The sequence below is a fragment of the Fusarium oxysporum genome, chromosome 6 (genome assembly GCF_000149955.1).
Source record: "Fusarium oxysporum f. sp. lycopersici 4287 chromosome 6, whole genome shotgun sequence".
Classification (NCBI taxonomy): Eukaryota; Fungi; Ascomycota; class Sordariomycetes; order Hypocreales; family Nectriaceae; genus Fusarium; species Fusarium oxysporum.
In genome coordinates this window covers 3,360,353-3,387,584 of record NC_030991.1, presented here as the reverse complement: position 1 = coordinate 3,387,584, position 27,232 = coordinate 3,360,353, and the positions used below count along the sequence as shown (strand labels likewise).

General features: G+C 50.9%; 14 protein-coding genes across 19 annotated transcripts; 6 read left to right on the top strand and 8 right to left on the bottom strand.

Moving 5' to 3' along the window:
* Positions 1-2,305: 2,305 nt before the first annotated feature.
* On the bottom strand, positions 2,306-2,683 carry FOXG_21334 (uncharacterized protein; the record flags this gene model as incomplete). Its single annotated transcript, XM_018401667.1, has 2 exons — positions 2,306-2,502; positions 2,605-2,683. 2 exons carry the CDS (start codon positions 2,681-2,683, stop codon positions 2,306-2,308), a joined length of 276 nt encoding a protein of 91 aa, XP_018253504.1.
* Positions 2,684-4,226: 1,543 nt separating this feature from the next.
* FOXG_21333 (uncharacterized protein) lies at positions 4,227-4,907 on the bottom strand (the record flags this gene model as incomplete). Its single annotated transcript, XM_018401666.1, has 2 exons — positions 4,227-4,647; positions 4,696-4,907. The coding sequence occupies 2 exons, from the start codon at positions 4,905-4,907 to the stop codon at positions 4,227-4,229; spliced, it is 633 nt and encodes a 210-aa protein (XP_018253503.1).
* A 781-nt stretch (positions 4,908-5,688) lies between these two features.
* Positions 5,689-6,667, top strand: FOXG_21332 (uncharacterized protein; the record flags this gene model as incomplete). The annotated part of the gene is made up of 3 exons (XM_018401665.1): positions 5,689-5,691; positions 5,753-6,410; positions 6,468-6,667. 3 exons carry the CDS (start codon positions 5,689-5,691, stop codon positions 6,665-6,667), a joined length of 861 nt encoding a protein of 286 aa, XP_018253502.1.
* A 1,255-nt stretch (positions 6,668-7,922) lies between these two features.
* On the bottom strand, positions 7,923-8,130 carry FOXG_21331 (uncharacterized protein; the record flags this gene model as incomplete). The annotated part of the gene is made up of 2 exons (XM_018401664.1): positions 7,923-8,005; positions 8,058-8,130. The coding sequence occupies 2 exons, from the start codon at positions 8,128-8,130 to the stop codon at positions 7,923-7,925; spliced, it is 156 nt and encodes a 51-aa protein (XP_018253501.1).
* Positions 8,131-8,196: 66 nt separating this feature from the next.
* On the top strand, positions 8,197-8,409 carry FOXG_21330 (uncharacterized protein; the record flags this gene model as incomplete). Its single annotated transcript, XM_018401663.1, has 1 exon — positions 8,197-8,409. One exon carries the CDS (start codon positions 8,197-8,199, stop codon positions 8,407-8,409), a length of 213 nt encoding a protein of 70 aa, XP_018253500.1.
* A 1,313-nt stretch (positions 8,410-9,722) lies between these two features.
* FOXG_13998 (uncharacterized protein) lies at positions 9,723-18,107 on the top strand. 6 transcript variants are annotated; one of them, XM_018394069.1, is made up of 5 exons: positions 9,723-13,691; positions 13,741-14,638; positions 14,737-15,119; positions 15,201-16,235; positions 16,288-17,838. In XM_018394069.1, the coding sequence occupies exons 4-5, from the start codon at positions 15,919-15,921 to the stop codon at positions 16,997-16,999; spliced, it is 1,029 nt and encodes a 342-aa protein (XP_018253497.1). In that variant the 5' UTR covers positions 9,723-13,691; positions 13,741-14,638; positions 14,737-15,119; positions 15,201-15,918; the 3' UTR covers positions 17,000-17,838. The 6 variants fall into 6 exon arrangements, with proteins under 6 accessions (XP_018253497.1, XP_018253494.1, XP_018253496.1 ...); XM_018394066.1 differs by having other exon boundaries at positions 14,728-16,235; positions 16,288-18,107; XM_018394068.1 differs by having other exon boundaries at positions 14,737-16,235.
* On the bottom strand, positions 9,830-15,392 carry FOXG_13999 (uncharacterized protein; the record flags this gene model as incomplete). The annotated part of the gene is made up of 4 exons (XM_018394070.1): positions 9,830-11,786; positions 11,971-12,659; positions 12,721-13,624; positions 13,675-15,392. The coding sequence occupies 4 exons, from the start codon at positions 15,390-15,392 to the stop codon at positions 9,830-9,832; spliced, it is 5,268 nt and encodes a 1,755-aa protein (XP_018253499.1).
* Positions 16,006-17,847, bottom strand: FOXG_21329 (uncharacterized protein). The gene has a single exon (XM_018401662.1). It carries the CDS (start codon positions 17,691-17,693, stop codon positions 17,325-17,327), a length of 369 nt encoding a protein of 122 aa, XP_018253498.1. The 5' UTR covers positions 17,694-17,847; the 3' UTR covers positions 16,006-17,324.
* Positions 18,108-18,313: 206 nt separating the features above from the next.
* On the bottom strand, positions 18,314-18,919 carry FOXG_13997 (uncharacterized protein; the record flags this gene model as incomplete). Its single annotated transcript, XM_018394063.1, has 1 exon — positions 18,314-18,919. One exon carries the CDS (start codon positions 18,917-18,919, stop codon positions 18,314-18,316), a length of 606 nt encoding a protein of 201 aa, XP_018253491.1.
* Positions 18,920-19,431: 512 nt separating this feature from the next.
* On the top strand, positions 19,432-19,632 carry FOXG_21328 (uncharacterized protein; the record flags this gene model as incomplete). The annotated part of the gene is made up of 2 exons (XM_018401661.1): positions 19,432-19,465; positions 19,490-19,632. 2 exons carry the CDS (start codon positions 19,432-19,434, stop codon positions 19,630-19,632), a joined length of 177 nt encoding a protein of 58 aa, XP_018253490.1.
* A 1,690-nt stretch (positions 19,633-21,322) lies between these two features.
* On the bottom strand, positions 21,323-21,595 carry FOXG_21327 (uncharacterized protein; the record flags this gene model as incomplete). Its single annotated transcript, XM_018401660.1, has 1 exon — positions 21,323-21,595. The coding sequence occupies one exon, from the start codon at positions 21,593-21,595 to the stop codon at positions 21,323-21,325; it is 273 nt and encodes a 90-aa protein (XP_018253489.1).
* Positions 21,596-22,486: 891 nt separating this feature from the next.
* Positions 22,487-23,299, top strand: FOXG_13996 (uncharacterized protein; the record flags this gene model as incomplete). The annotated part of the gene is made up of 2 exons (XM_018394062.1): positions 22,487-22,563; positions 22,630-23,299. 2 exons carry the CDS (start codon positions 22,487-22,489, stop codon positions 23,297-23,299), a joined length of 747 nt encoding a protein of 248 aa, XP_018253488.1.
* Positions 23,300-24,001: 702 nt separating this feature from the next.
* On the bottom strand, positions 24,002-24,664 carry FOXG_21326 (uncharacterized protein; the record flags this gene model as incomplete). Its single annotated transcript, XM_018401659.1, has 3 exons — positions 24,002-24,242; positions 24,297-24,405; positions 24,493-24,664. The coding sequence occupies 3 exons, from the start codon at positions 24,662-24,664 to the stop codon at positions 24,002-24,004; spliced, it is 522 nt and encodes a 173-aa protein (XP_018253487.1).
* Positions 24,665-25,160: 496 nt separating this feature from the next.
* Positions 25,161-25,460, top strand: FOXG_21325 (uncharacterized protein; the record flags this gene model as incomplete). The annotated part of the gene is made up of 1 exon (XM_018401658.1): positions 25,161-25,460. The coding sequence occupies one exon, from the start codon at positions 25,161-25,163 to the stop codon at positions 25,458-25,460; it is 300 nt and encodes a 99-aa protein (XP_018253486.1).
* Between the last annotated feature and the right edge of the window lie 1,772 nt (positions 25,461-27,232).

Genomic DNA, 27,232 nt, shown 5'->3' with positions numbered 1-27,232 from the left:
AAGCTTTGGATCTGCCAAGATGGATATATCAACAAACTCGGTGTCAGGTTCGGGATCGATCAGTCAATGAGAACGGCAACGCCTCTCACTTCATCCTATCGTCCCCAATCTTTCGACGGACAGGCCACTATACAACAGATCACAGAGATGCAAGAAAAGGTAGGATCGATTCTGTACGCAGCAGTGGTATCAAGACCAGATATCTCTTATGCAGCTAGCCAGTTAAGCCAGCACGCAATGAAAACCCTTCAACTGAACACCTGCGGTATGCAAACCGAGTTCTCTCATATCTCCAGACCACACAGTACTATGCCATCGAGTTCTTAGGCTCTGTAGATAATGCTACAGAGGTAGAGCCAGGCGATGATGAAGTACTACAGCAGTCAAGCGACGCATCGTTCGCGGATGATCCAGAGACTCGAAAATCCACCCAGGGCTATCTCATGAAGTTGTTTAGCGGGCGATCATGTGGCAGTCTTCGAAGCAGAAGACTGTAACCACGTCAACGACTGAAGCGGAACTGTTATCGCTGCCTCACACAGCGAGAGAGACTATAGCTCTATACCGACTGTTCGAACAGATACAGTTCGATCCACAACACCAACCACGCATCCTCTGTGACAATCAACAAACAGTGGGACTGGTCCAGAAAGAGCGACCACAACTAACATCAAAGTTAAAACATATCGATATCCACAACTTTTGGCTAAGACAGATCCATAAAGACGGCAAAATTACAGTTCAATGGGTTTCAACAACAGACATGCCTGCAGATGGCTTCACAAAACCCCTTTCAGCAGAAAAGCATTCTCGCTTCGTGAAACAATTAGGTCTGGTTGATATCTCATCGCGGATTGATCCAGAATACGTTTCAGGAGAGGATATTGATCAAGATGATATACAGATCTCATCTGATACAGAGTGAAATCTTGGGGGGGGGGTGTCGCAGGGTAGGCATTAGTAATCTAGCTATATGCTTTAAGTAACTCTGCGGGATGGAAGTCCCCGCACAAGAAAAAAACTTAAGACATCAATCAACACATTTGCTGCTGCTCATGATATTCACTCTAACCCTTTAAGCACGCTCAGTGCGACAACAAGCATAAAATATAGCGAATCACATTCCTGTTTTGTGACCTGTTGAATACCTTGGTGGTCAAAGCGAAACTTCAGTATAAGATATAACGGTTAGTCGGGCCTGGGCTAAGCCGATATCCGTTAGTTGCGCTTAGCGGTGTACATTCCCCGTCAACAACAGCTACCCTATGCTTTCTAAGTTATCCTTACGCCTTGCCTACAATCTACTCCGTACTGACCCATAATTGCGCACCAACCTACCTTATTACTGCATTTCAATGTTTGAGTAAGTGTGGTGGCAGTGATGGGGAATCAGACATTGAAGGGGGTCCCGCGACCATTGAGGTCGTCAAATGCAGCATGGACTGAAATAATGCAAAAGCATCCAACAGCCATTGCTGGGAGAATCACTTCCCCTCGATTCCATAACTCTACTGGACGGCGACGATGATTGTTCTGGGGATAGGGAGGGCAGCCTCGCTGTCTCCGCATCTTCACGTCACGCAATAGACATTTCCATGGATAGATACTCTTCTTACGTGATTCAGTATGACAGTCACTGAGGCATATCGAGAGAGCCTCTCCCAGACATGACTCACGGCTTTTGTTGTCGTCGGCTCACGCCGGTCATTGATGTGGCGGACATGTAGACCGTCAACCGCGGTCGTGAAAGATGGGACTTGTTTCTTGACCTGGGAGGCATTGTCCCAACAAGTTCCGACTGGCCTGCTCAGGGAGCTGCAAACTTGCAAATGTGGTCTGGTCAAATATGTATTTCTCCATATCCTTGCCATCCTCGCTTCTATCGGTGAGGTCTTCTGCTAATAAAGGGTAGGTTTGAATGTAACTTGCGCCTTCGAGGCAGTCGCTGGATGTCTCTGATTGAGCGGCCTGCGGTCGGGTTCTCCGTAATTGGCCGCTTGCGTTCAGATACCGGTCTCGGGCGGAGTTTATATGTGAGCGGGTGTAGCTAGACGAGGAGACAAGACGTCGGCGCCGAGAACAGGCTGAGAGCTCCAAGGGGAACCTACTCGGGAGTTGAAGCGGGAGTCCAGGCTTATACACTAGATAAACTTGAAAGGGCGACTTGGTCGATTTTGCGCCAGGGATCATGAGTGATAGCGACGTGACAGCAACAAAGAATGCTTGAAACAATTTCTGCTGAGCGCAACTTCTGTCGGAAAAGGTCATTCTCGCGAACGGGCGTGTCGTTCAAACGAGCTGGGGCTCAAGTTGGATTCTGAGGACGGCTGACAGTCGACGACATCTGGTTGGGTGATGATAACCTCTCATGCTTCTCTCGCTGGCGAAGACTCGGAAAGCGCTCGGCCTCAAACTGTATGGCTTGTCTCTTTTCGGAAAGTGTTTCACAGTGAAGAAATTGATCGGCTTGGGCGGCGGCGATAAATTCAGAATGGTGCTCCACTGAACAGGGCGATAGATAGGGATCAAGAACAATAATCAGTATCTACAAACACTATGTTAGCTTCAGTTCTTTGATCTGGGTGTAGATAATGCCATTCTCACCGACTGGGACTTTCAGAGCTCTTGGTGATGTCTTGGTCGGGTGGCCTTGTCTGATCATCGCCATGTTGGCTTCGTCCATTTCGAGGGGGTACTGGGAGACTCTGAGCAACTGAGTCGCAAGGCCTTAAGCCACGGTTTTTTTTCGTGCTTCTTGGGACAATAGTATTAGTCCAGACGAACTCCTATGACCTCTTTCAGATTCTTAAATCATACTAGTTCTTATGATTGAATCAGACCCTGGAAAGTCCAGGCGTCGCGGTTTTAGTGATAATCTCCGGGGCAGACGGTATTTTGAGCCGCAAATTGTTCCAGATACCGTATACCGTCGCGATCTGTCGGTTGATCTCTAGTCGGAGTTACCGTAGACGCTCCAATGTGCTAGTCGTTGGTGTGGCCTGTATCGAGTCAACGCCGCTATGCGGGCCTCCATGAACCTCCAAGTGAGTCGATCGGGGTTGGGTCATCAACTTCTTCACCTGTCGCCAGCTTGAGGGGGCCACAAGAAAAGTACCACCATGACGGCCAAGTTTCCAATGGCCCTCATCTTGTATAAAGCGCCAGTTTCTATGATCATCCAAAGCCCAAGTCTTGTGAATTTTGCAGAATTCTATGTTTTTTGTTTCACGTCTGTCGCACGTTGGATGACTTTGTGCATTTCAGTCTGTACTTCCTCCTTCCCATCCTCGATCGTGACTGAGTTTCCTTTGAGTCCTGAGAGAGTAAGCTTCTCTCGGTGGTAATGTTCTACCTCTTTGGCACGTCTTAATCAAGGTGTCTTATCCAGAAGATCCCGGTCCTCATGTCTTTCATCACATAGGCAGCAAGATGACACATGGTCTTTGCCACCAGGACCTCCATCATGATGAACTCACCTACTCCGCCGACCTCTCGTTTGCCAGACGAATGAGCTTGGAGTGAGTGCGCTAGACGTGATGTAGACCAGACTTGTTGACAAACCTTTATAGCCAAACCTACTTGGAACTGACTCTTCTGGGGCGGGAACATCTTTACAGATCACCATATGTCCTGGCATCCGCGATGGTGCCAGCCTGGCGCAATAACGCCCACGTTTTGACATTCCACTGATAATGGTTTCCCGTTGTTGCCAGACCTCATCATACTTATATCTCTCCTATGTCGAATCATAGCCTTGGGCTAGCCTTGTCACAGTTCAAATGGGGGACTTCTACTTTACTCTATATCCCCCAGAGGAGTTTGTATTCAGCTGAATGTGGCCTCTAGAAGCCTAGGTCGACGCAAAGACGAGAGTTATGTGAGCAATCGATCTATTGTTCATCAATGCTGTCCTGCACCGATACTCGATCAAGTAGGGTTGATCGAGATATGTATTGCAAGGTAATACAAGTCATTGCGAGTCGACAGCCAGTCGCCTTCATTAAGAATTAATACCTCCTTGTTGCTCCATCTCTTTTCCTCTTTCCCATGCTTTAGAAAGGATATCGAAACCACAGAGCCCTCGTCAACCAAAGCACAGGGCAACATAATGTTGACATAGCCTGGGCGAACTATAACACACCCGCTCTTTTGCAGATACATTGCCCTCCACCTTTTATACCGTTGATTAGGTAAGGTACCTTGTCGGATCTATGGGGCAGGTTAGCTTAGTTCAATCCCGCTTTGAGGCTGGAACCTACAAGATGCGCAAACAGCTGGTTCGCTAATTCGCCGAGACCAGAAGTCCATTGAAATTCGAATAGTGGTGCATCGGGCACTTGTTTTGGATTTTGGCCACGAATCTGTCCTCGTACATTGTCGGCCATTCCTATAAGAATGTCTGAAGTATTGTAAAACCCGGGACGGAGTGCAACCGCCTCGGGGTGTACAAGAGATTCTGATATCTCAACTACCGTCGCTCGACCTTTGAAAGTGGTGCCCAGCCCGGCACCCGAAAAGAAGACTGCGTCGTTGCTTGGTTCATCGTCCTTGCAAAGTTGTGGTTCAATTTCTTGTGCAAGAAACATAGCACAGAGCTGAGCTGCATCGTAGGCATCAATGTGCCTTGGCTTGTCGAAGCAAAGCGAACTGCCAAGAAGTCAGGGGGTGGTTGACATAGGAGTTTCTAGAACCTACATTGCTAAGCTCTTTTCAAAGATGTTCTGAGTTTGGTTGTAGCAGATGGAGGTGAATTGACGAAAATTTTCACGAACTAGCCATTTGAATACAGGAGAAGCTTTAGGGTGACAAGCAACCGTCCCGTCATAGAACACATATGCAGTACCTTTAAGACTACTCGATCCCCTACGTAACTCGAAGGAGAAAGGGCAGCACATAACAGTACCCATTTCCGGATCCACGAAGTGTCACAATAGGTACTGCAGCGACAGAGACTTGTGCGGATGTTTGAGACCTTGGCCTTTTTATTGCTGACGCTTATGGCATTCAACATCAGCGCATGGACCGTAAGGCCAAGGCTCCAGCTAAAAGAAAGAGCTGTTGGGCTTCGATGTTGCAAATTGAACGTAATAAGAGGAAACTTGTTCAAGCTTATCTAGAAAAGCATTGCAGTCTAATAAAAAGGGGATTAAAAATGTATGTTGGATCCGGGGTTTGACATTCTGCCTAGACGTCATACTTTGCCAGCCACTAATATTTTTAAGATTAGCATGGCATGGATCTCGCCCCGTATCCAGGTTTCCACCAGCTACCTGGTCTCTCAGGAGTCGGAAAGGCACACAGTCTGCCTCAGTCTAGCCTCACCATATCTAAATTCACCAATGGACAAGCTCTGCGTCCCCATATCGCAACCAAAAGGTCCCATGACACGACAGGTGACATTGCATGGTCAACAGTGGCCACCATTGATTTCCAACTCTCGCCTCCGTACTTATCGAACTCAAGGCCATTAACAACCACTCAACGGCCGAGGCCCTCCCATTCCCCTCCACCCCAGAATATCCAAACATCACCTTGGGGAGAGCCAGCGAGCGCATCATCAACACACATTGAGCTTCCGCCAATAGGTTCCTGGGAGAATAGCCACCCCGAGTCTTTGCATCACGCCCGATTTAGAGAATTCACTGCTCGCTTCCGAAATCGAAGACAATTTCCTAGCCGCCCTCGCTGATGGTGATTTTCGTTAGCTTCGTCGTACCCGCCGTTCACGAACCCCGATTCACGGCCAAGTCAGTCCCATAGCGTAAGCCTTCAATCAACCGTTCAGGCTTCCACGCCGCACCGTGCATTCCGCAACACCACCGCATCCACCAACGCCACTACAGGTACAACGGCCACTGCTGCTCCACGAGAATTATCGTCCACCAACTGCATCCTCCACCCTTTCGGCCCTGAGCGAACAACAACCCAGCTCTCCTCGGCTAGCAACTCCACTGGCAAATCTCAAGCATCGCTGCTTGTTTTCGACTCCCTCGAGGAGAACGACTTCTTCTTTGGCAGTCCCGCAAGCTCCTTTTCTGAAGCTATGCCGCCCGCGATTCGGCGGAGTACCACAGCTGCGGATGCTCGAGCTGGTTCAGCGCACGCGAGTAAGCGACGACGAACATCGACGACTGCTGCACCCGCGGCCCCCCCAAGACCGACGTCGACACAGAGAAAGTCACCCGCAACCGGAAAAGACATGGATGTTGAAGAGCTATTCGGCACAAGCCATACTTGTTCCCCCATCGACGTTGAACCCAAAGCCGAATTCGACACCATCGATCTAACCGAGAACAACGAAGTGTTCGAGGAAGTCCGAAAGCCAGAAAAGGATAATCGCGTCAAGCTTGCTGCCTTTCAATGTGTCATCTGTATGGACGACTGCTCTAACCTCACAGTCACACATTGTGGTAAGTGATGTCGCTTCTGGTTTTGAAGGTTTATGTAAGATTCTAACATAGCCCCAGGTCATCTATATTGCGCCTCTTGCTTGCACCAGTCTCTTCATGTCGACGTCACCAAAGTAAAATGTCCCATGTGCCGTCAAAAACTTGACATGAAGCCTCGAAAGAGTTATGACAGCACGACCAAGGGATACTGGCTCCTTGAACTGAAGCTCATGACTGCCACACGGAAAGGAAAGCGCAAGGCCTATACACTGTCCTGATGTTATCGACAACCGTCTACAACGGCCAACGTCGTGACTCTGTGAACTCACAACGCAATTGGATACTTGGTTCAGAGTTTGATGGCTAACTATAATGCACGAATGTCGTTGCCACGTGGTATTCCGTTTAATCAGCATCCATGGATACTTGGGACTCGTCACAGGTACGGGATTGTGCTAACCGCCACATGCCCTCGTGGCTTATATAGTGTTTTTTTCTTTAACGTTACCACGGGCGGATCACTTTGTGGCGCCAGATGAAGATACCCAGCACTTACATGTATAAGGGGAACATAGAACTGCATAGATTTAATACGCGACCACGCTTTTTGCGCGGCTGAAGAAATGGCGCACTCGGAGTAACTATGTAAGCGAGGGATATGTATCGTGCTGTACCCATGGAAAGGACACAGAGACTCATCCATGGGGTTAACCATTTGGTTCTTAGGCAACAGCATATGGCGCATAGCATTTAGACCTCTGATATAGCTTGATTTACTTTGTGTTGACCTGAGGTGTCGAATATTCGAAGGAGTCATTATGAACCGACGTGTAAGATGTGAGAGTATGTGAAACTCATCGGTTGAGGACATACCAATTCCAACTGCTTGTGATATAAAAGTGTAGAAGAGCCTATGTTTCTCTTCCCACCATGCGTTTGGACTCACAACAGGTAAAATCAACATGGGGGGTTGCTTCTCATGTCTTGTCTTGGTACCAACGTGATTGACTTTTTTACTTATACGGACTGAACCACAATCAACGCAAATTATATCCAAGGCATCTGTCCTTCTCTTACAATGGCTTAGTGGAAGAAACTATGGCTCTGCTGCTTCAGCCCGGGAAGGACTTCATTCTCGAACTGTGAGTTTGGTAGTTGCTTGGTCGTGTATTTGGAGGATTGAGTAAAGGTTATTTCAAGGAACGGTGTCGTTGCGATGATAAAAATTAGCCCTTCAGCCTACTCTTCAACCTTTTGATCCAGGGCCTCATCTGCGTTGCCGCTTCCGACACCCGCGTTTCGTTTAAGCGTATGCGCGACGAGCATCCGATACTCTTTGCGTAATTTGCGGCCCTTCACGACATCTTTTCTGCCGCGAGGGACAAGGATGGCACCGATAATGCGCACGACTTGAGCAAGAAGGCCATAGTATTACTCAAGAGCACGAGAGTTGGTGTTGTTTATTTGAAGGTCGGGGTCTGCTTCGAAGAGCCCAGAATCCTCAAGTGACCGGAAAAGGTTGTAATAGATGATTCACTTGGCTCCAGATCGGGTGTGCGCAAGCTCAAGGAGTAGAGCAAGGCGAGAGTTCTGGTATTCCTGCTGCTCAGGGGTGTCTGAGACAAGGAGTCAGCAGTAGTTTCGGCAAGGAAACTTGAGAGCAAGCACCAGCTTCATCCCTTATCTTGTGCTTGGAGACCTTAGTGCTAACGAGAGCCAGTTTGAGCCCTTTGAGCTTCATATGGGTTACATGACCTCCAATGGTGTTCGTTATGCTACGTAAGTGCCAGCAAACCGCCGGAGGCTAATGCTCTTCATGCCGAGCTACGCAGCTGCCGAGCTTGAGGAACTCATCATCTGCCATCAAGAAGCATTTGAAGATATCGCCCTGGTCCGTATTACCTTGTCGGACGATGCGGACTGGCGAATATGCTCCCAGAAGATAGTCAAGGGACAAAAGCTCACCAGAATTCTCCATGTAGTTTATCAACGTCTCAAACAAATCAGAACTGCAAGGTAAACCGGTGGCTCTTTAGATGAAGTCCTATAAGTGAGCAGTATATATTGCGAAATATTCTGAATAAATCTGTGACGAGGAAGAAGGGCAAGTGTCCGCCATCTCCATCATCAACTGATGCTCCCGCGATGTTTATGACAGTTGACCAGAGGCGGTCTTTTTCAAATATCCCATTGAGCCACTTTAGGCTTGTGTTTTGCTTAAAGAGATCTTCACATCAGGGCTGCCAGAAAGAGAGCTTAATTCCATAAACCTGCATCATCATCAACATCACGGCAATGGAGAGCCTCATGATGGTCGCTTCCATTTCTCTCGACGCCCAATAAACAAGGCACTTGTAGTTCTTCAATAATAAACTGAACAATGGGACGTTTCTTTATGGGGTTCTTGGTCATAAAGCTACCAAGGTCCACTGTCACAAGCGTTTTCGCATGCCTGAGGAGAAAGTCTTTAAGTTCTTTTTCCTCGTATTCCTCCATAACAAAAGCGAGTCGCTTCAGCAGAGGCATAGTGACATTCTTCAGGTTGCCCCCGAATATGCATGTTTCAGACGTGAAATCATACAGTGCTGGACGTTGCGTGAGAGATGGGGAGCATCTCAGCCGAGGCGGTAGCAGACTAGGGATAATACAACGGACATCCCGAGTAAGCAATCTGGCAGAAATATTGAGTCCCCCGACTTGCAGCTTGCAAGCTGCTATAGGAATAAGAATGAATGGTATAATGCTCTGAAGGGATTCGGAACTAGCTTTCCACTCTGCCCCGAGAGGTGACCTCCGTAGATTTAGCAATATGTCGAAGGATGAAAGAGCGAAGGGATGGATATTAAGTTCTTGGGCTGACGACGCAAGATTCATAATTATTGAGGAACTGACGGGACTCGCAAGATTTCGTTTCTCAATCATGATATAACGGATTTCCGAATTATGACAACAACCAATCGGAGATAGTGATAGAATATTCAGGCGCTTGTAGGTCAGCCCAATACGGAGGACATCTTCTGGTGGGAGATATGTGAGTATCATGGATATTATCTCAGGTGGAAGAGAAATGAAGGAAGGTGCCATCTCCGCCAATTGTTTTGCCTAATGCTGGTAACTGGAATGCCTTGAGGAACGAAAGGCTCTTAGAGGACGGACGAAGAAGTGGGGCTCCAAAAAAAAACCAAAGCACAAATCTCACGTGCTTTTGAACGTGACGTCGTGTAAAGTTCGTGCCAAACCAAATCGCGTTTTTCTTAGCTGGCCAACATCGTTGACGTTAGCGAAGTGGGGAAACAGCGGGTCAATACTAATCCGCAAGGCATCGGCTGTGTTTGCCGGACCCCGTCAAACCTGGCGAACCAAAATCGCATTTCCCTTCCTATATTCAATTTCCCTGCTTTATCTCTGCCTTCTTCCTTCGAACTGAATTAGTTTCAAATCTATTCTAGCCAGTCCCGGGATTCCGCGCCCTTGAGTGTCTCCTCGCTCAGCTGCTCCAGCCTCAGTTCAGCCTGGGCCATCTCCGCCGGTACCGTGTTCCCTATCAAGTCATGCTCTCGCGCCCTAGACAGAAGCATGATGCCGTCCAGCGTTCTGCACCGCGACAGCTGTACGTACAGGCTATAAGGGTCGCATTGGCTCGGGACCGCCTGGCCATCAATGTTGGTGGTCCTGGTCCCTCGCAGCTCCAGCGCCACCAGATCTAACGTTCTTCCCTGCACCTTGTAGTCCGTACATGCAAACGCTGGCGCACATGGCAGCCCTCTGCGCGAGACATCGACTTGCTGCCATGGCCGTTTCCTTTGGCACTCTATCTTAACACTCGTAGGCGTCAGGAGGACCGTACCGGGGGGCATACCAATGAAGCGGAAGTCTCTCGTCGTCTCTGACCCCAACAGTATCCCCGCCGGCGGGCCAAAATGGAGCACGGTATCGGCGTCGATCTGGTGGCCCGGGTGAGCCTTGTCGAGAATAACGTGCTGGGCCGTATAACTGGCGCCGTTCACCAGTTTCAGACCTTGATGGGTGTTTTTGTTTACGACGACGGGCATGCCAGGTACGAACATGAAGATGGCGGGCACCGGGATGGTGCTGTCGTCGCCCTGACCCAACATCATGATGGCTTCTTCCTCCGTCGGCTCATTGTCCTTCCATCTATGCTCGGAGACGAATATCCGAACCTGCCGCTGCCATTGCTTGCGAAAGGCAAGCGTTGCTTCGATGTTCAGGTTCCAGCGGTTTCTATTGAGCGGCGTCACCACTGTGATGCCTGACTCCCACGGGATCCGTCTGCCTTCTTGATAACAGTGGCTGTTTAGGTACTCTACGTCCGACTGGTCTTGTACCCCTTTCCGAATGCGTGTCAGGAGCCCACGTAGTCGCGGATCTTGCGCGGCACGGACTTGCTCATCTAGCAGCACCACTGTGGTGAACTTCCTCCACAGGGCGTGAGCCATGTCATGTTGCCGCCTCTGTTCTATGCCGAAGCCATTATCTCCTTCCCAGGTAGTGGAGGCGCTGGGGAGGAGGATCGATCGCTCCTGCACGGGACGGAACTGATAGAAGTCTCCGCAAAAGATGACTATCGGAATCCCACCGAAGTCTCGAGCAGACTCTCTCAATCTGCAGAGCTGTTCGTTGACGGCGTGCAGCGTCCGAGCGCCCAGCATGCTGACTTCGTCTATGATCAAGACCTGTTTCTCCTGCCAGTCCATCTTGGTCTGCCCGTCGATGCGGAGAGCTGCCGAGCCAGACGATGCGAAGCCGTCTGGGTCACCGGCGCGGCCTACTCTCGCGACTGTGTCTTTAGAGAATCTGCAAGCGGAATGGATAGTGATTCCATTGATGTTCGCGGCCGCTGTGCCGGACGTCGCCGTCAATAGCAGGCGATGGGATTGTCCCGTACGAACGAACAATTCCGCGATGGCAGCAATGACGCGAGACTTGCCGGTGCCTCCCTCACCTCCAATGAATTGGCAGAGTTGAGGGGTTTCGTTGTCGTCGTGCCACATCCGGTCAAGTTGGCGACATATCAACTGCAACGCTATGCTTTGTCTTTGGTTCAGTGTGAAGGACTCGGCCACTTGCCTTCCGGTCTCGCAAAAGGATGTGGATGGGCCGAACATAACGCCCGTCGATGGACCCGTATCCCGAGATGGGCCCCTTTGATCGGCATGCGTGGTAAGATTGTCTTGCTGGCCGGGCCTGTCGGACCTGCTGTGCGCCGCGACTCCGTCGGCGGCTGCTGTGCCGCCCAACTGATTCTGCAGTCCCTGGACCATCTTCTCCCGTTCGCGGGAGAGACCGTTTTGCTGTGACTTGATGGATCTCAGCTGCTCCTGCCGGGGGATCTCAGCTGCTCCTGCCGGGGGATCTCTGCCCGCGAGATTGAACCTCCTAGGATGTGCGCATCATGATCAGGGATGACCATAGCGCGAAAGTCGTCGGTGAAGCCGAGGACAGTCGCTTGGAAGCGGTACATTTGCTCAACCATATAAGAGATCTCTGTTGAGCCGGCTGTGATCTCTTTTCTCGTCATCGCATTCCTTAGCACGTCTATCAGGCGGGTCGCCAAACCGACACCACCAGCCAGTAGAGAGTGTAGACGTTCAGAAACGTCCAGGCGGTGCTGTTTGTAAATTCTGTCTCGTATCCCTGAAAATGTGCCAACACCTCGACCTGCGACAACGCCCGTTCCGTGAAGATTCTGTTGGCCATTCGCAGCAGAAATCGGCGCGCTTGGCTGTGACGGTTGTCGCCCTCGGTTCGACCTCGCCCGTTGCTCGACTGATCCCTATCACCCAGGAGCCGAATTAGGTCTTTGGCTGCCACCACACGCTTCCACACCGGATCCTCCACTTTGGTGGCGTAGTTGGTCACGTAGTAGACGAGCGCCAGACCCTTACATTTTGTCACAATGAAGGATATATCGTGGTTGTGTCGCAGCCCCACTGCCATTACCTTGTTCCATCGGTTCACCAGGCTGTGGCTGCGTCGAAGCCGCAATAGCCCGTCTTCGTCAAAGTAAGTCTTCTCCACTGGTTTCCAAGGCGCCCCGAATCGGCAAGGATTCTGCTTCGTTCCGCGTCTCCCGATCGCGTACTTGACGCATGTAGGGCTATGCGTGTGAATTTGTGTAGCACCTGCGCAGAAGTTCGCTTCTTCTTCGAAAGTCGGGGGAAATTGGAATGCTCTCTCCAATAGCGACGACACGTCAGACGTCACCGATCTCCCTGTTCGCACTCTCGCGAAAGACTCCTCATCGAGATCCTGTCAGACATGTGAACGTTTATCCACCAACATGCCAGCTCCGGGTGTGGCATAAACGAACCTCCGTAAAGACACTGTCAACATACTCGGTCACTCGCTGCCGATATGCCGCTTGCTCCTCTCCTTGAACGTCGCTGAGAAGGGAACTCAGATACATATTACCCTGCAGCCAGAGGAGGCCGTGGAGGTGGAGCGCGCCCCTTTCATTGGTCTCTACTGCCCCATAGTACTGGCTGACCCGCCCGAATACTGAATCCTTCCCAACCATCACGTAGTACTGGAAGAACATGGAGATCTCCCGATGGAAGAAGATTGCCGAGCTGAGGGGATCCGATATCGCGAGTCGAGCCCTCTTGTACGCCTGATCAAGACTTCTTAGATATTCCTCGGCTCTGTCTGTCTCACGGGTACGGTATGCAGCCAGCTTGAGCTTTATCGGGTTCGTGATATCGTTTGGGTTGAGCGTGAACCAGATGGCGGGGATGCCGTACCGAATTATGAGGGACTTGATCTTCCGCCGCGTCGTCAGCCTGCTCTCCCTTGACATCGGCTGACGGTAGCCGTAAAGTGACAGGTTCCTCAGCAGCCGGTTGACGTCTGGATCGGCAGTCTTACCGCAAGCCTCTAGCTCTCCCCTCGCCTTCTCAAGCCTTGACGCGGTCAAGTCTTGGATGGTACGTTCTACGTCCGGGAAATCACTCCTCCGCATGCTTGCCATGTTCACGCGGCGGTTTCTAGACCGCACCCCTATATTGAAAACGAGAAAGGGAAAGACGGGATGCGTTGCAAAGCGGCCGCCGTGTCGCTGGATCACCATTTTCACCCAAGCCTCCAAGCTCATGTTCCGGGACGATACGAGGTGTTGCGCAGCGGCTTCCAGCTCGAAAATAGGATGCACTTGCCCTGTCGCATCCTTGGAGTGCTCTTCGGCCTGCCGGGGACCGCCTTTGCCCAGCGGGAACAAGCTGGGAAATGTTTTGGCTACAAACCAGGTGTCAAAGGAATCTGCAAAGACTTCACCACGGGAAAGATGTAAGGCTCGACGGCGCCCCCGTGCCTCACCTTGGCTGACCCTTTCCAGGTACTTCCGTGTGTATGCTCCCCGGGCCCCACCTCACCCATGGACTTGACGAGATACCGTAGCTTCTCCGCATCTGGGATGTCTGGGCGCCCGTCCAAGTTGAACATGCCGGATGATTCTGTTTCGTCCACTCGATCTCTGTTATTACCGACCCAATCGTCACCATCCTCACCAGAGGCGAAGCCATCAACTTCTGGTTCTCCTGATGTGCTTAGGCCCTCGGCTAACGATGCCATGATCTCTTGGTTATCTGCCGGTTCATGATCGTCGATATCGCGCTCTGTGGGTGGGACAATGTGCACCGTCTGCATCTTCTCCCTCGCCGAAGGCTCATTCCGTTCCAGTCGATCAAAAACTTGGGAAGGCACTCCGTGTGACGGCGCATCCCAACTATCCAATTCCGCCTCGTCAATTTCGATGTCGGCATACAACGGATTGTGCCTTTTGAGCCACAGCAATGCCTTCTCGACGGCGTTACGTCGCACCGATAGTAACGTTGACAGGTCACTCGGCGCTGGTTTCTCCTGCCCCTGCCATGATATATGGACATCATCCATGACCTTCAAGAGCGGATGTGGGAGGACATTCGTTGCTAGCTCCTGCACGTTGTTTGGGAATACCGTGATATGTCCCTTCACATGTCTCGGGTAGGTCGCGCCTTGTCTGTGTCCATCTGAGACGCTGTGCTTGGTGATGAAGCCGTAGCACGAGTTCAGCGCAATCAGCTTCTCCTCGACCGGCGTGAGATCCTTCAGCTCGTCAGGAAACATGTGCTCGCATCCCAACTGCGTGTGCAGCCGCGCTGCTGCCGATAACGCACCTCTCCCCAGGTGTCCTCCGCAGTCTGCGCACCCGAGAATCTTCTGTCCTACAGGGAAGCACTGAACGCACTTGAAAGGTGAGCCGTCGCGCTTTTCGATGGCATTTGCCACCCACCAGTCCCAGTCAACATACTGCAACTCAGCTCTGCTATGCTTAGGATAACAGAACATACAGGTGAGGACCGGCAGCGTTCTCATGTCGTGGAACGCTTTGTAGAACTCCTCGACCGTCTTCGCCTTTCTCTCGTGGCTCACAGGCGTACACCATGTCTGGTCGTCAGATAGCCGCTCCTTTTCTGCAAAGTCTTCCTCCAACACACCCAGCACGTTGGCGAGGTCTTGCACCTGCTCAGACTCGCTCCTCTCCTGGCGCTCCACAGTTCTGGGACGTTTGTGTGGTAGCTGCCCGTCGTCGCTACGAGGGCCGGACCTCTTCAGTTCACTCCGATGCCTTGGTTCTTCTTGAGGCCCATTCTCTACCGTACCTTCCGCGCTGTCAACGACTTGGCCTTGGCCTGATGACATGATCCCCGGTTTCCGATGAAGACGATGACGTCGGCGAGAACTCATATCACCACTTTTCTGGCCGTTCTCCCCGTTCAACGCCTCTAGAATGTCGGCTGACGTCCGAATGCCCAGATCTACCAGTGCCGGACTAACAACCGACCATCCATATGCCTCATTTCTTTGGCTCCTAGAGTGCTCATACTGGCTCTGTATAGCCTCGAAGATATCTGCCGATGTACGGATCCCCAGGCCGGCGAGTGCCACATTCTCGCGATTCTGCGCATCTAGGCGACGGAACAGATCGGACAGACTCTCCGTCTCCATGATGGCCTACGTTTGCTCGCTTTCCTATCCTCATAGTTCTATCGTGATGCAAAGGATGGCAGGCCACTTGGCCCCCAAGGGTCTGGTGCTAATGCCTGCACATTTACCTCAGTTCATTGCTCCATCCCGGACACCCGAACTATCCGTTTTTCTCCTCAGCCCGGGCTACGGGAGGACACGCTCCTTCAGGCTTAAACTCAAATAACCCCTGAATCCTTGCTCGATAACGCTTTGGGAGTATTCCCCACCTCAGCCTGCAAACACAGCACCCTCTTGCTTTGAAACGGCAGTAACCTCGTCTAACGCTTTCCCCGTCGACCCTGTGTCGCACTCACCAATCATCTGCTTGGCAATGAGAACAAGGTTCACGTTCAATCCCCTGACGTGACATTCGTCACATGCTCTGAATACCCAGTCAAAGTTCCTTCACCAAACATGTTGGAACCCCTCCCTTTATAGCAAGCCGTCCCGCACCTTCGCGCGAGATGTGGCACGTTTCCAATCATTCCCTCAACTTCTGTTCAGCATGTCTCTACAATCGACCTTTTCGAGTACCATCCACCTGCGCGACTTCGTCGACACCGTCACAGAGGACCCGAGTCGTGAAAATGCACCCAACTACGTCGAAATACAGACCGACGTCAACATCTTTGACGAGAGTAGCTTCTATAGTCCTAATGTCAACGTCGAGCCTATTCATACCCGCATCCATGCTTATCTCACACGAGAAGAAAGGGACCTCTATGTGGCAAACACCTTCTTCTACGCCGACGGTCGCTTCTCTACTGCCCTGTCTGCCGACGGGGCCTTGGAGATCAGTGTCCAAGCCTTAAGCTTGATGAGGCACGTCCCGTCTTGTCCTGTACCCGATCTAGCTCCAACTAACTCTCCCTAGTCACCCGGGAGACGTGTCTGACTTTGACAAGTATCGACGCCACTTGCCAGAACAGTGGTGTCCGATGATGACCATTATCGGCTTCGTGCCATCTCGCAGCGACAAGACTCTTGACTTTTCAGAGGACCGCTGCTTCGCCGTCGAAACATCCGTCTACGACACCTTAAAAGCAGCTCCAATCGCGTTCTCCGTCACCTGTTTCCTGGAAACCACCAAGCGTTGGCAAAAAGTCAAGATCCCTCAGTCGGGAGCTTTTCTCAGTATCACTGCCAAAGTCACTGGCCGCACCACCGACACCAATCAGCTGGCCCTCCGTGTCCTCGACTTGGCCTACCTACCGAGACCGGCTGCCGTCCCCACGGCCACGCCGACGCCATCTTCTACTCCGACTTCGAAGCGCTCCGCCCGCTGGGAGGGTCGTGCCACTCCGTTCACCCCTTCTAAGAGGCGACGAGGCTCTGACAGCGCCAGCCTGGCGGGATCTTCATATAAGAAACAGCTTCCGCAGCCTACAGAAGGCCATTCTCATGTATCGATTGCAGAAGATAGCCTAGATCCTCCGGCCAATTCCCCCTCTAATTCCCCATCTCCGTCGGCCATGGCCGACGCCGGCGAGTCTAGCATCACTTTGCATCCTTTCCCAGGCCCAGACGGCGGGACTAGGCCACATCGCAATCGCCATCCCCCAAAGAAGTATCCCCATAAAGAATAAAAAGTTGCATTCGTGCTCAAGTCCTCAAGTGTTTCCTCCGTTTCAAAGACGTAACCCAACTATGCAGTTTGACCCTTTCCCTGCCATTCTGGCCTCTTTTTCTATACACACTCTCCTGCGTCTCTTCCAGTTCGCTCTGTTGTCACCTTTTTCACAACATCCCACTGCTTTGCGTCTACTGAACGATTCGATCTGTGCAGTCGTTCCACGTACCGCTCAATATATGCCTCCAACTTCCGCCTCGTACACTGCCCCAGCATCCAGCCTCTCTTCTCGGATGACTTGCCGCGACTGGGTTTCGCGTTTGACCCTCTCATACACGCCATTACCGATAGCCTCCGCATGAGGATCTCGTTTTGTGAAGATGGGACTTTGGTGTTTGCAGAACGGTTGTGATAGTCGATCCGCAACTGACCCAAAAGATTGGACACTGCGGGACAACTGGCCTCGTGCTCTTACATGAAGGGCAACATTGCACGCCGATAACGGTCGGCGAAGGGAGATTCTTGACGACCTTCGGATACGCGGTGATCAGGCTCTCTAGCACTGGATTGTTGAAACTCAGCCCCTCGGCTGCCTTGTCGCAAAAGAACTGGAGCCGAACTGGGCATGCCGCTATGTTTACAATGAGTGATAGTTTGTAGATTCTGAAAGTCTGGCTGTCGTCAAATGAACCGAACGTAAATCTTCTCATCGTGAGCTTTTGAGGGATTCATCTTTCTAAGGGTCCCGCTTTAAGAATCCCGCTTTGTGTAGGGTCGATTTAGAGTTTGTGGGTCTAGTCATCCGCTGAGAATTATATCCCCTGCCCAATTTTTATCTTCAAATTCGTTCCTCAAGGCTTTTTCTGGACAATCCGCTTGCGGGTTGCGTCTCCTGTGATTGAATGGGTTTGGATTAACGGTATGGAACACACGTGACGGAGTTGGGGTCTTTCATGACATGGCCAATCAGATAATTGGGATTTATCTGCTTTATTCTACATGCATTTCGACAAAAATCACAAAACAACAGGGGCTTTTCTACGTCTGTACCATCGTATTTGGGGTCAATCACTGTATTAGCATAGCAAACACGATTGATGAAATGATACATCAATATCTTCCCCAAAATATCAACACTCAAACCTCCACTCCACATCCTCCCATCCCTGCCTCATCGCTATCTCAGCCCCCAACCCAGCGCCATACCTCTCAGGCCTTACCGTCCCGCCTGCAAGCTGCGGTCCCAGCATCTTGACATTGCCAAAGCCCATCCCCACAGCTTCAATCTCAAAACCCAGTAGTAGAGCAGACGCGAAGCCGATTATCTCTGCTAAGCGAGGTTGCGGCCTGGACACAGATGGCGACCGCCTCCGAAGGGTATGTACGCTGCTTTTCGCTTGCGCTCATCCTCTGTGCTTCCCTTGGATGATGGGAGGAAGCGCTCTGGATTGAAGACGTTGACATCTGCGCCCCAGACACTGTCCTCGTAGTGTGCTACGCCAGCCGGGAGTTGCAAGTCTGTGTCTTTTTTGAGAATATATGTTGCTCCTTCGGGTGTTGTGACGCTTGTGTCTTGGAGGATGCGTCGCGTGCTAAGAGTCTGGTTCACAAGACGCAACGTCTCGCGATAACAGCCCACCAGCAGAGGCATACTCTCCTCAAATTCCGCAATATTAAACGTCGCACTCCTCTTGCCATTTTTCTCCTCCACAACAGCTGCATTCTCAGCTTCGGCTCGTATCCGCGCGAAAGATCCGGTCACTACTTCTAGGATCATGAATCGCGGTAATGGCTCGGTGTCGTGCCTGGTGAGGCGTGAAATTCCCCTCCCTAACCTGGCATGGCGTGCACCATGGATTTTCAATCGCGAATTGTTCTGGTCGCGATAACACTGCTGCTTTTGAGGAGACGCTGACGGGCTCGCCCGCTTGTGCATGAGAGCAAGACAAATGATGGAGCAAGATCCTTTACAGGGCGTCAATCCTGACCAGTAGATTGCGGTTGCCTTTGCTGGCTCTCGTTGCGGAAAATGGCGACGCTGGCAGTGGAATGGGTTGAGGACGAAAGCTGGGGCACATTCCGGTCACCTTGCGTACGGATACACACGTACAGGTGTATGGATGCACGTTCGGCCAGGCGGAATCGAGTGGCAAGTTGGCATCGAACCACAACTCAGTTGGATGGCTAGTTGTCGAAGGACCGAGGGTAACTGACGATCAAGCTGACCGTATGTGGAAGTCTGGTCAAGGTTCATGTGTCGTGTGATCTCAGAACAGAAATGATGTCACGTCCTGGAATAGCCGGCAAGAAGGCACCTCGGCTGCCAGGATATCCGTCGGAGCTTTTGGTCAGGTAGCAGGTAATGGAGCTGGTGAGAAGGACTATAGGCGTAGTTAGATAGAGGAAGAGATACCGTAATTTTTCTAGGGATCGGTCAGTACAGTCGAAATGGAGGGACAGAATGTTAGGCCTACCCTCGTAAGTGAGTCCCCAGAACCTGTCCCAGAAAACAAGGGCGGCTGCAGATTCCGGACGAGCCAGTTTGTGACAGCACATGACGTGAAGAACTTTGTCGAGGGCATCCGTGATGAGACTGGGCAGTATCGAGCAAACCAAGGGCTCGGAAAAGCGCCATATCGCTACAACTGAATGAAGCCAAAATACTGGCAGCGCTGGAGGATTGATGGACGAGTAGGAACTGCCATCCTTGTAGGTTATCTAACCTTGGGCTTGCAATCAACATCCAATTATATGAACCAGAACTTGTTGCTTCACAAATCGCGCGGTGAAGATCGGGGTGAAGGTCGGTGAATCGGTCGCGGACAGGGTATCGATCGCTGGTGAGTATGATCGCGGATGGGCGAGGAAGGGATGCGAATCGTCACCCTAAGGTACCTTCCATACGGCAACGACATCGCCGTGGGGTCGCTGGCCAGAAGGCATCTCGATCATCGGGCTAGATTTGAGGCAGTCTTGGACAGTACGACACAACAACAGTTGACTAGAAGAGCTACGAGCGGGATCGGAAAACAGGCCGGCCTGTGTAAAGATAGTCAGTAAGAAGTAGAGAGAAGCGAACAGAGGTTCGGGTGCACCTTTCATAATATCATCTTGGTAGGAGGTAATGCCGCGATGCGGCCGAGCGAGGGACGCGTCAGAGCAGGTCGCGTTGATCAACTTGAGCAGGTTCGTGGATCGTAAGGAGGAAGCTAGCGTATCGCTCTAAAGTACGGTACCTGCCAGGACAACACCATATTGGAGGCACTCGCAGCGGTGGTTGGTTCGATGAATCGGATTGTATCGTGAAGCAACGCGGCTGCCCTCATCCATCCAAGGTCATCCAGTTTCTGCAGGACGGGACTGAGTTGGTATCCGGATAACCAAAGAAAATTGGCCAGGGGATAAGTTTTGATTGACCAGAGTTCCATGCTGGCAAAGCGACAAACCACAACTACCCAGTACGGCCGAGAGTTAGGTGACCTACCCTGCAGCGCAACACCACCATGGTGATTTTAAACGTTCCCCAACTCTCCCCTGTAAAAATTCTTTCTTGGCACGCACTGTTAGTGCCGTGTTAGGAGCGGGATTTTCTGCAGGCCACGCGACCACACAAAACTGCGGGGATGCTATCGGCTCCCTAACAGCAGTTTTCAGAGAAGGAATTTTGGAGAGTTCGCCTTCTCTGACAACACCTTTGTCGGATCTAATGGCGGCACCTCAGAACCAGAACGCCTTAGATATCGGAGGACGATGCCCATGGCATCGGTAGCGACATCCTCCCGATCAACGACGCCGATTGCGATGGGTTTTTCTCCTTTGAAGGCAAGCCGCACCGTCGGCCTCTGATTCCTTCCCGAGGTTTTTCCCTGCCGCCGCGACAGTCGACTACGAGCTACAACTTGGTTACTGGAGATTGTGGACTGCGTCGGCAGATGTAGTGATGCGCGAGAGAATTCTGGTCGGTGGAAAAAGTTCGACAATAGATTGCCCCCGAACCCGCTGACGGGTGACGGGCTTGAGAAATACAGCACCTTTTGTGCCATTGGTATGCTGGATGGTGAAGGAAGCGGGGTTTCCCTGTACCTAGCTAGCTCAGCACGTCTTTTGCTCCAGTAGGAGATCTGGCTTCGTTACAGCCACCCAGACGAAAAATATACAAACAAACAAACAAACAAACAAACAAACAAATTTTAAACGTTCTATCGACGACGGGCTCTTATGGAGAAGCCCAACATCTCTGTGACCATCATTTCTACACCTGAACTCCAGTTTTTGTGACTGTCCTAGAAACTTTAGCAACCCTCGTCGGCTACAGCTGTCAATTGTGCCAAGGGCTGTATCATCGTGGGCAATAATCGGACTGGCATTTGCCAACACAGAGTTCTCGATCACTATCGGTGGATGAGTCGGAGAGCTCGTTATTTAGTGCTTGCTCATAATTATTCGTATGGATACTGTTATGGCCATAGTCATGCTGCGGATCATTGGTGCCACAGGGTCGTGGAGCTTCTGGGCCTTGACTGTCCTCCATGGCGTTGTACATACCATCCCAGGCTGTGACAGAGCGGCCTGTGTAGGGCGCATGAGGTCTGCCTGGCTGCCCCATATCCATTGAGTGCCATTACTTGGAGCCTTCACTTGTGAGTAAAGTTCCGTATCGTCATGCCGAACAAAGGCTCGAGGGCGACAGGGACATCCAGGTGTTAATCCAGCATTAGCAAACACAACTAAACATCAGCAAAGTCAGGGCCCTCTCACCCACTCCTACAACTCGTCATGATCGTGTAGATAGATTTATTGCCACGCGGGGCACGACCAAGGGTCGCCTGCCCTTTTTGACTAATAGGTAGCGACCGCATTTTAAATCCATCTATCATCTTTGGGGGACTTCAGGGTCGCATCTCCACCACAGAGCCTATCTATTGCCTTAGGGCTGTGTTCTGTGCGCCCTGGTCATTGACAGCCCTTGTAGCGCAGAAGCACGTCCCGGCCGCTAACGTCACCTCCAGATAAACCCTCTCGCCTATAGATGGGGTACTTGACAACCGTCAGAGGGTACATCCTTTTGCAAGGCTTGCATGCACAGGACACTGATGTCTTGCTTCTACGCGATGATACTGGTATGCTATGACATGCCTAAGCCTGCTGGGGACGACATTATCGCATGCTGGCGACGCTCGCAACAACGCACTTCCAGCCGGGTTTTTGATTGGCTTGAAATGACGGGGGCTGGCTTTGAGCTGAGCTAAAGCCAACCAATGGGAATTGGTTTCAACAAGTCAACAAGAAGTCCTCCCTAGGTAGAATCCCTTGAAGGTAAAGGTAAGATATATCTACGAATTACTAATTCTACCATACTGACAATGGTGATTTGTAAACTACGACCTGAGTAGACTCATTTGTTGCTTCTTTTCCTGACTGGTAAGCCAGGGTGCTTTTAAAGCGCTCGTGGTACAGCACCAAGTCTCATATTGCACACTATCTGAGAAATTTGATCCTCACGATGGCATCGTTGCAGAGGACACCTCAGGCTAACCTGCCTTGCCCCACTTGGGTTTGGTCCAACAATTCCAACGTTCAGTGCGTATTTCCCTTCCGGCTGGCTCCGTGACTGGCGATGCAAGATCGACCTTCTAACAAGACCAGCGTTGCTAAAGACCGTTCTTGGTTCGGTGACGATTACGTTTCCCTCAACTCTGCTATTAACAGCATGACTGGAACTCTGATTGAAGTTATCGGCATAGGTACGGTCGACCTTCCCACGAAGGCATCCCCAAACCGAAATGGTCCACGCTCCCATGGCACCCTCCGTTTGAGGAACGTACTGCACGCCCCTAGCATCATCTGCAACATCATCGGGTCGCCCGTTCTAGATGACTACCATGTCGTCACTTTGGTTTCTGGAACCTCCTCGGGTTCCATCCACAGACTCTCTGATAGCCGCCGCATAGCCTATTTTATGCCGGCGCCCCAAGCCGCCCGGTTTTTCCAAGTTCGTCTCAGCGGACCTCCGGTCGGCCCCAAGGTTGGACCTCCACCTTTTGATCCATTCACGAAATACCTACTTCGGGTGGAATGGCCGGACAGCGAAAGAAAGAAGCATGATAACGCTCAACTTCTGTTACTGGATAAAGACATAGACGAGGGGCCTCTGAGAGCGAATGAGAATGCATGGGTGAAGAAGCACTATGGGGACGAGTTCAAGTTCCTCCAGGCTCATGGTTTGAGCATCTTTAAAGAGAAAGATCGAGCAGAGGGCCGCATCATCGTACGCAACATGATATCGCGCAACAACGAAGAAACCAGTGCAACCTAGTTAAAGGGAGCCAGTACGATTCTGTCTATCATCTAGGTTTATGCAATATTGATCATCCGGAATACTCGAGACAAAATGATGCTGTACTGGATTATGTCAACAAGCAGGTTTGGGCCTTGCGCAAGAATTGTATGCGGTAGTCGATCGAGCCATATTAGTTCAGCCAGATTGAATTGAGCTACCCCAACATTCTATTTTTTATCTATTGCTCCAAACTTGTCATGCTTATCCTTCAACTATCTTTCGACGCCTCAGCTTGCGCAATCGCTTTTGCTCCACTTAGCACGATGATCGCAGCGTCACCCGATGAATTATCTGCACATGGGTCCTAAACTGGTCCATATAATGGAATCCGAGATTTTGTCCTTGGTTTTGGCTGCGACAAGCAGGGTGTGTACACACTATCTTGTCACCACATTGCAGTGCTCTCTCGCGGTCGATCAAGTGCTGGTCATCAAAATGGCCGTTCCAAACGGTCGGACGGCAGTACGAAAAAGCACGCTTTTCGAGGGAGAGCTGCGCGTCGCCGATACAGTCCGGGCGTTTTCCGGGTTGCATGAGGAGAAGAAATTGGTTGAGGTTATGCTCAGGCTCACTGTCCGCTTTGATGTGAGGTTAAGCCTCAGTCCTGACGTTTTGCTGGACGCGATGACGCTTGACCGTCTCGCGTGCCTGCTACTCAATGTCTCAAGTGGGACGGTGCTAGAAGTAATCCTCGCGGCATTCTTTGGCGACCTGCTTTTCGCGGTACGCCCTCTTCGTTCGGATTATGTTGGTGAGCTGTCGGATCTCTTCCTCGTCCTCATGACCCTCGATGCGGTACTTGCTCCGCTTCAATTGTGCGCGTTGTTCTCGAAGCTCGACGATTTCCGGATATGGTGCCAGGTTGGCCCAGACTGAGTCAGGCACCATGTCTGCCGTAGCTCGAGGATCGCGCGTGAGGCTGGCATGTGCGAACAGCCGAAACAGCTGGCGTTCCTTCTATTCTTCTAGGAACGCATTCTGGAGGTCAAAATTCGCAATCTCGTTGAGGTACGCGCTTTGGAAGGTCATAAACCGAGGATCTTGGCACATCGTCTGATCGCGAACGGAGTTGGGCGCGTCTCCTGTGAAGAATACAGTCAGTTAAGGGAAAAATGATGGCACGGCGTCAGAGCCGGCATCTAAGGGACATATGCTATTCGAAGACGCACCATCAGCCGCGTTGCCAGCACCTCTCCTAGCGAACCGAGGAGTCCATTGCCTCCCATATCCCGAGTCAAGACTCTGCTGCCCTATGTGGTCTCTGACCTTAAAATACAGCATGGCCTCATCAGCAGAGAGCTCCGTGCCACGATATCGGCGAAAAACTGGGGTTTTTAGCATAGAATTCTTCCACCGGACCGGGATGCCGATGAATGCTTGTTGATTGTGGCTCCAACGTCTGCAGGAAAGACCTTCACCTCCTTCTACGCCATGAAGAGGGTACTTGAGGAGAGCGACGATGGAGTCCTGGTGTACGTCGCTTCCACAAAAGTACTTGTGAATCAGATCGCTACGAAGATCGAGGCCCGATTCTTTTAAAGGTTCAGGATGCAAGAGGGAAAGTCCGTTTGGGGGATTCACACACGCGCGATTACCGCATCAACAACCCTCCTCGGTGCCAAATATTGGTTACAGCGCCTCACATGTTACGGATTATGCTCCTAGCCTCGACAAACGCCAGCAGCTCAACCGCATGGTCACGGCGTTTCAAGAGAATCATATTCTATGAGGTTCATTGTATTGGACAAGCCGACGATGGTTTCAATTGCCAGAGGTCATCGAAAAGACTCATATTGTCGAGTGGGAGAAGCATTTAAAGAAGACGTTAAAGGAGGCCATGGAGAAGCCAGAGTCTCCCTTCTACGCTTTGCAACAGAGTGTTGACCCTTCGGTGCAAGCTGACAGTACCGCCAAGATACAACGTTGCAGTTACTCAAATCCTGTTCACAATATTGACAGGCTCTTCACTCTGGCATATGAGCTTCACGAACAGAACGCCTTGCCAGCTCTTGTTTTCAACTACGACCGTTCTCAGTGTGAAACAGCTGCCAGAAGCATCGTATCTGAGCTGATAGACACTGAAGCGGCCTTTAAGGAAAGTGACAGGATCTGGAAGAAGAAGCTCCGGGAATTTTAGCAGTGGTAACGGCAGAAAGTAAATAACCGAGAGATCAGATTCCCCAAAAGCTCTGAAAGTGGAGAGCAGAACATATCAAAGCTCGACATCGCCCACCAGGAGGCAAGTGTCGGGATCAGCCCTTGGGAGGCTCCGTCTGATGCTGTCCAGTCCAAGAGACCTGTCTTCTTCGAGGATTCTCACTGTGGATCCTTCCCTCCGCCAGTTAGAATCACCATATCTGAGATTTAATTCTTTGAAAAGAGCGACTTGTATGTGTTCCGCAAGATGCCATGGATGCTATTGACCTGAATGTCTGTCTGCACATGTGTGAGGATGTGGAGCGAATTGCGAAACTCCACCCACCTCCTACTTTCGCCGGGCTCATCCCGGATAAGCATGAATTAACTTTGACCCTCCTACGGCCGCGAGACCTTTCAAAACAATACCAAGTCCTGGAGGCTCAATCTCATCATCGCCATCCATGCTGTCATCCCGGTGCCTGTCAAGCATTCTATTCCTGTGTTTGTAAAACCAAAGTGATATGATATTTATATACTATACCACTGAGTTTTTCTGCGATATGAGTTAGATGACATGCTGTGAGGGTTGCGTCGTAGCAATCTATTACTTCATTCAAAATAGACTCGCCCCGGTACAGCAATACCGGGTTAGTCAGCATATCAATTACGCACCAACCTATCTTCATTACAATGTTTAGCAAACTTGATGGCACACCAAGCATGGCACAAGGTCAGGAATAATTTGTTCCTGGGCCTCACTTATTGGATTATTTGTAGAAGTTATAGGTTGAGACATCTTGTCGCCGTCTCACCAGCCTTGTGGCAATAGGGTAATTACAGTCATCTTTGTATTAAACACGCTGGCAAGATCCAGAAAGATCATGACAAGCTTTGAGGCATCCAATGTCATGGGTATTCGGCAATGCGCTCCCAGCCTGAGACGCCATGTTCCCTTTGCTATCCGAGAGCTTGAATCAACAGAGTGAACCTAAGGTGAGCTAGCTTTTTGGGAGCTAGGCGGAGGGACGAGACATAAAGTAACTACCTGACGGTCAGCGGAACCACATTGCCCGAGATCGTCAACAACTACGAGATCATTTCTAACTTGCTAATGCAAGACCTGGTCAAATTCTAAGGTATCCTCCACGCAGAGGACGCTTTTGTTTCTTTGTTTCCTCCTCGCGGACGGGTACAACGTCAACCACAACACGATCATCTGGAACGGCTCCGCGGCCAATACGTTCGTCTACGTATGGTCGATTACAAGTACGATTTAGGTCGAGTTGCAAAAGAGACAACTCTACTGGCCCGTTGGCATGAGGAAATGCAAGGACCTACTATGAGTCTACTGGCCCGGTCGACAAGATCTTTTTTACCCTAAACATGAGCAGGTTTTTGAGATCGCCATGGTAGAGGATGAACTCTTCACCGCAGTTGTCGAAGACTCCAAGTCAGAGTTCTGCTCCTTCTTCGATATGCGTCTCCTCGATGAACCGTCCGCGTAGGGGTTTTTAATAGCCTAGCGGCCTTATCTTGTGCCTTACCGGAGCCCAGAGTTACGAGTATGATTATCTCGATATTGGGAATAATCTCGAACACTACGGCAACACTACATATCCGAAAATACTATATTCAGCTCACCCTCTACGACCCAGGGCCCAGGCCAGCCAGTATGGACACCTACATGACTAAAAGTGCCAGGATAGAATGATCACGGAAAATTGAAACTTGTAGTAGTCAGAATTCGAGATTTGTGGTTTAGAATGATAG

Bases quoted from the DNA above. Each gene is read 5' to 3' on its own strand.
- FOXG_13998 (XM_018394066.1), top strand. From the start codon at position 15,919: ATGTCTCTACAATCGACCTTTTCGAGTACCATCCACCTGCGCGACTTC. The intron at 16,236-16,287 runs GCACGTCCCGTC...AACTCTCCCTAG, and splicing joins CAAGCCTTAAGCTTGATGAG to TCACCCGGGAGACGTGTCTG.
- FOXG_21329 (XM_018401662.1), bottom strand. From the start codon at position 17,693: ATGAGAAGATTTACGTTCGGTTCATTTGACGACAGCCAGACTTTCAGA.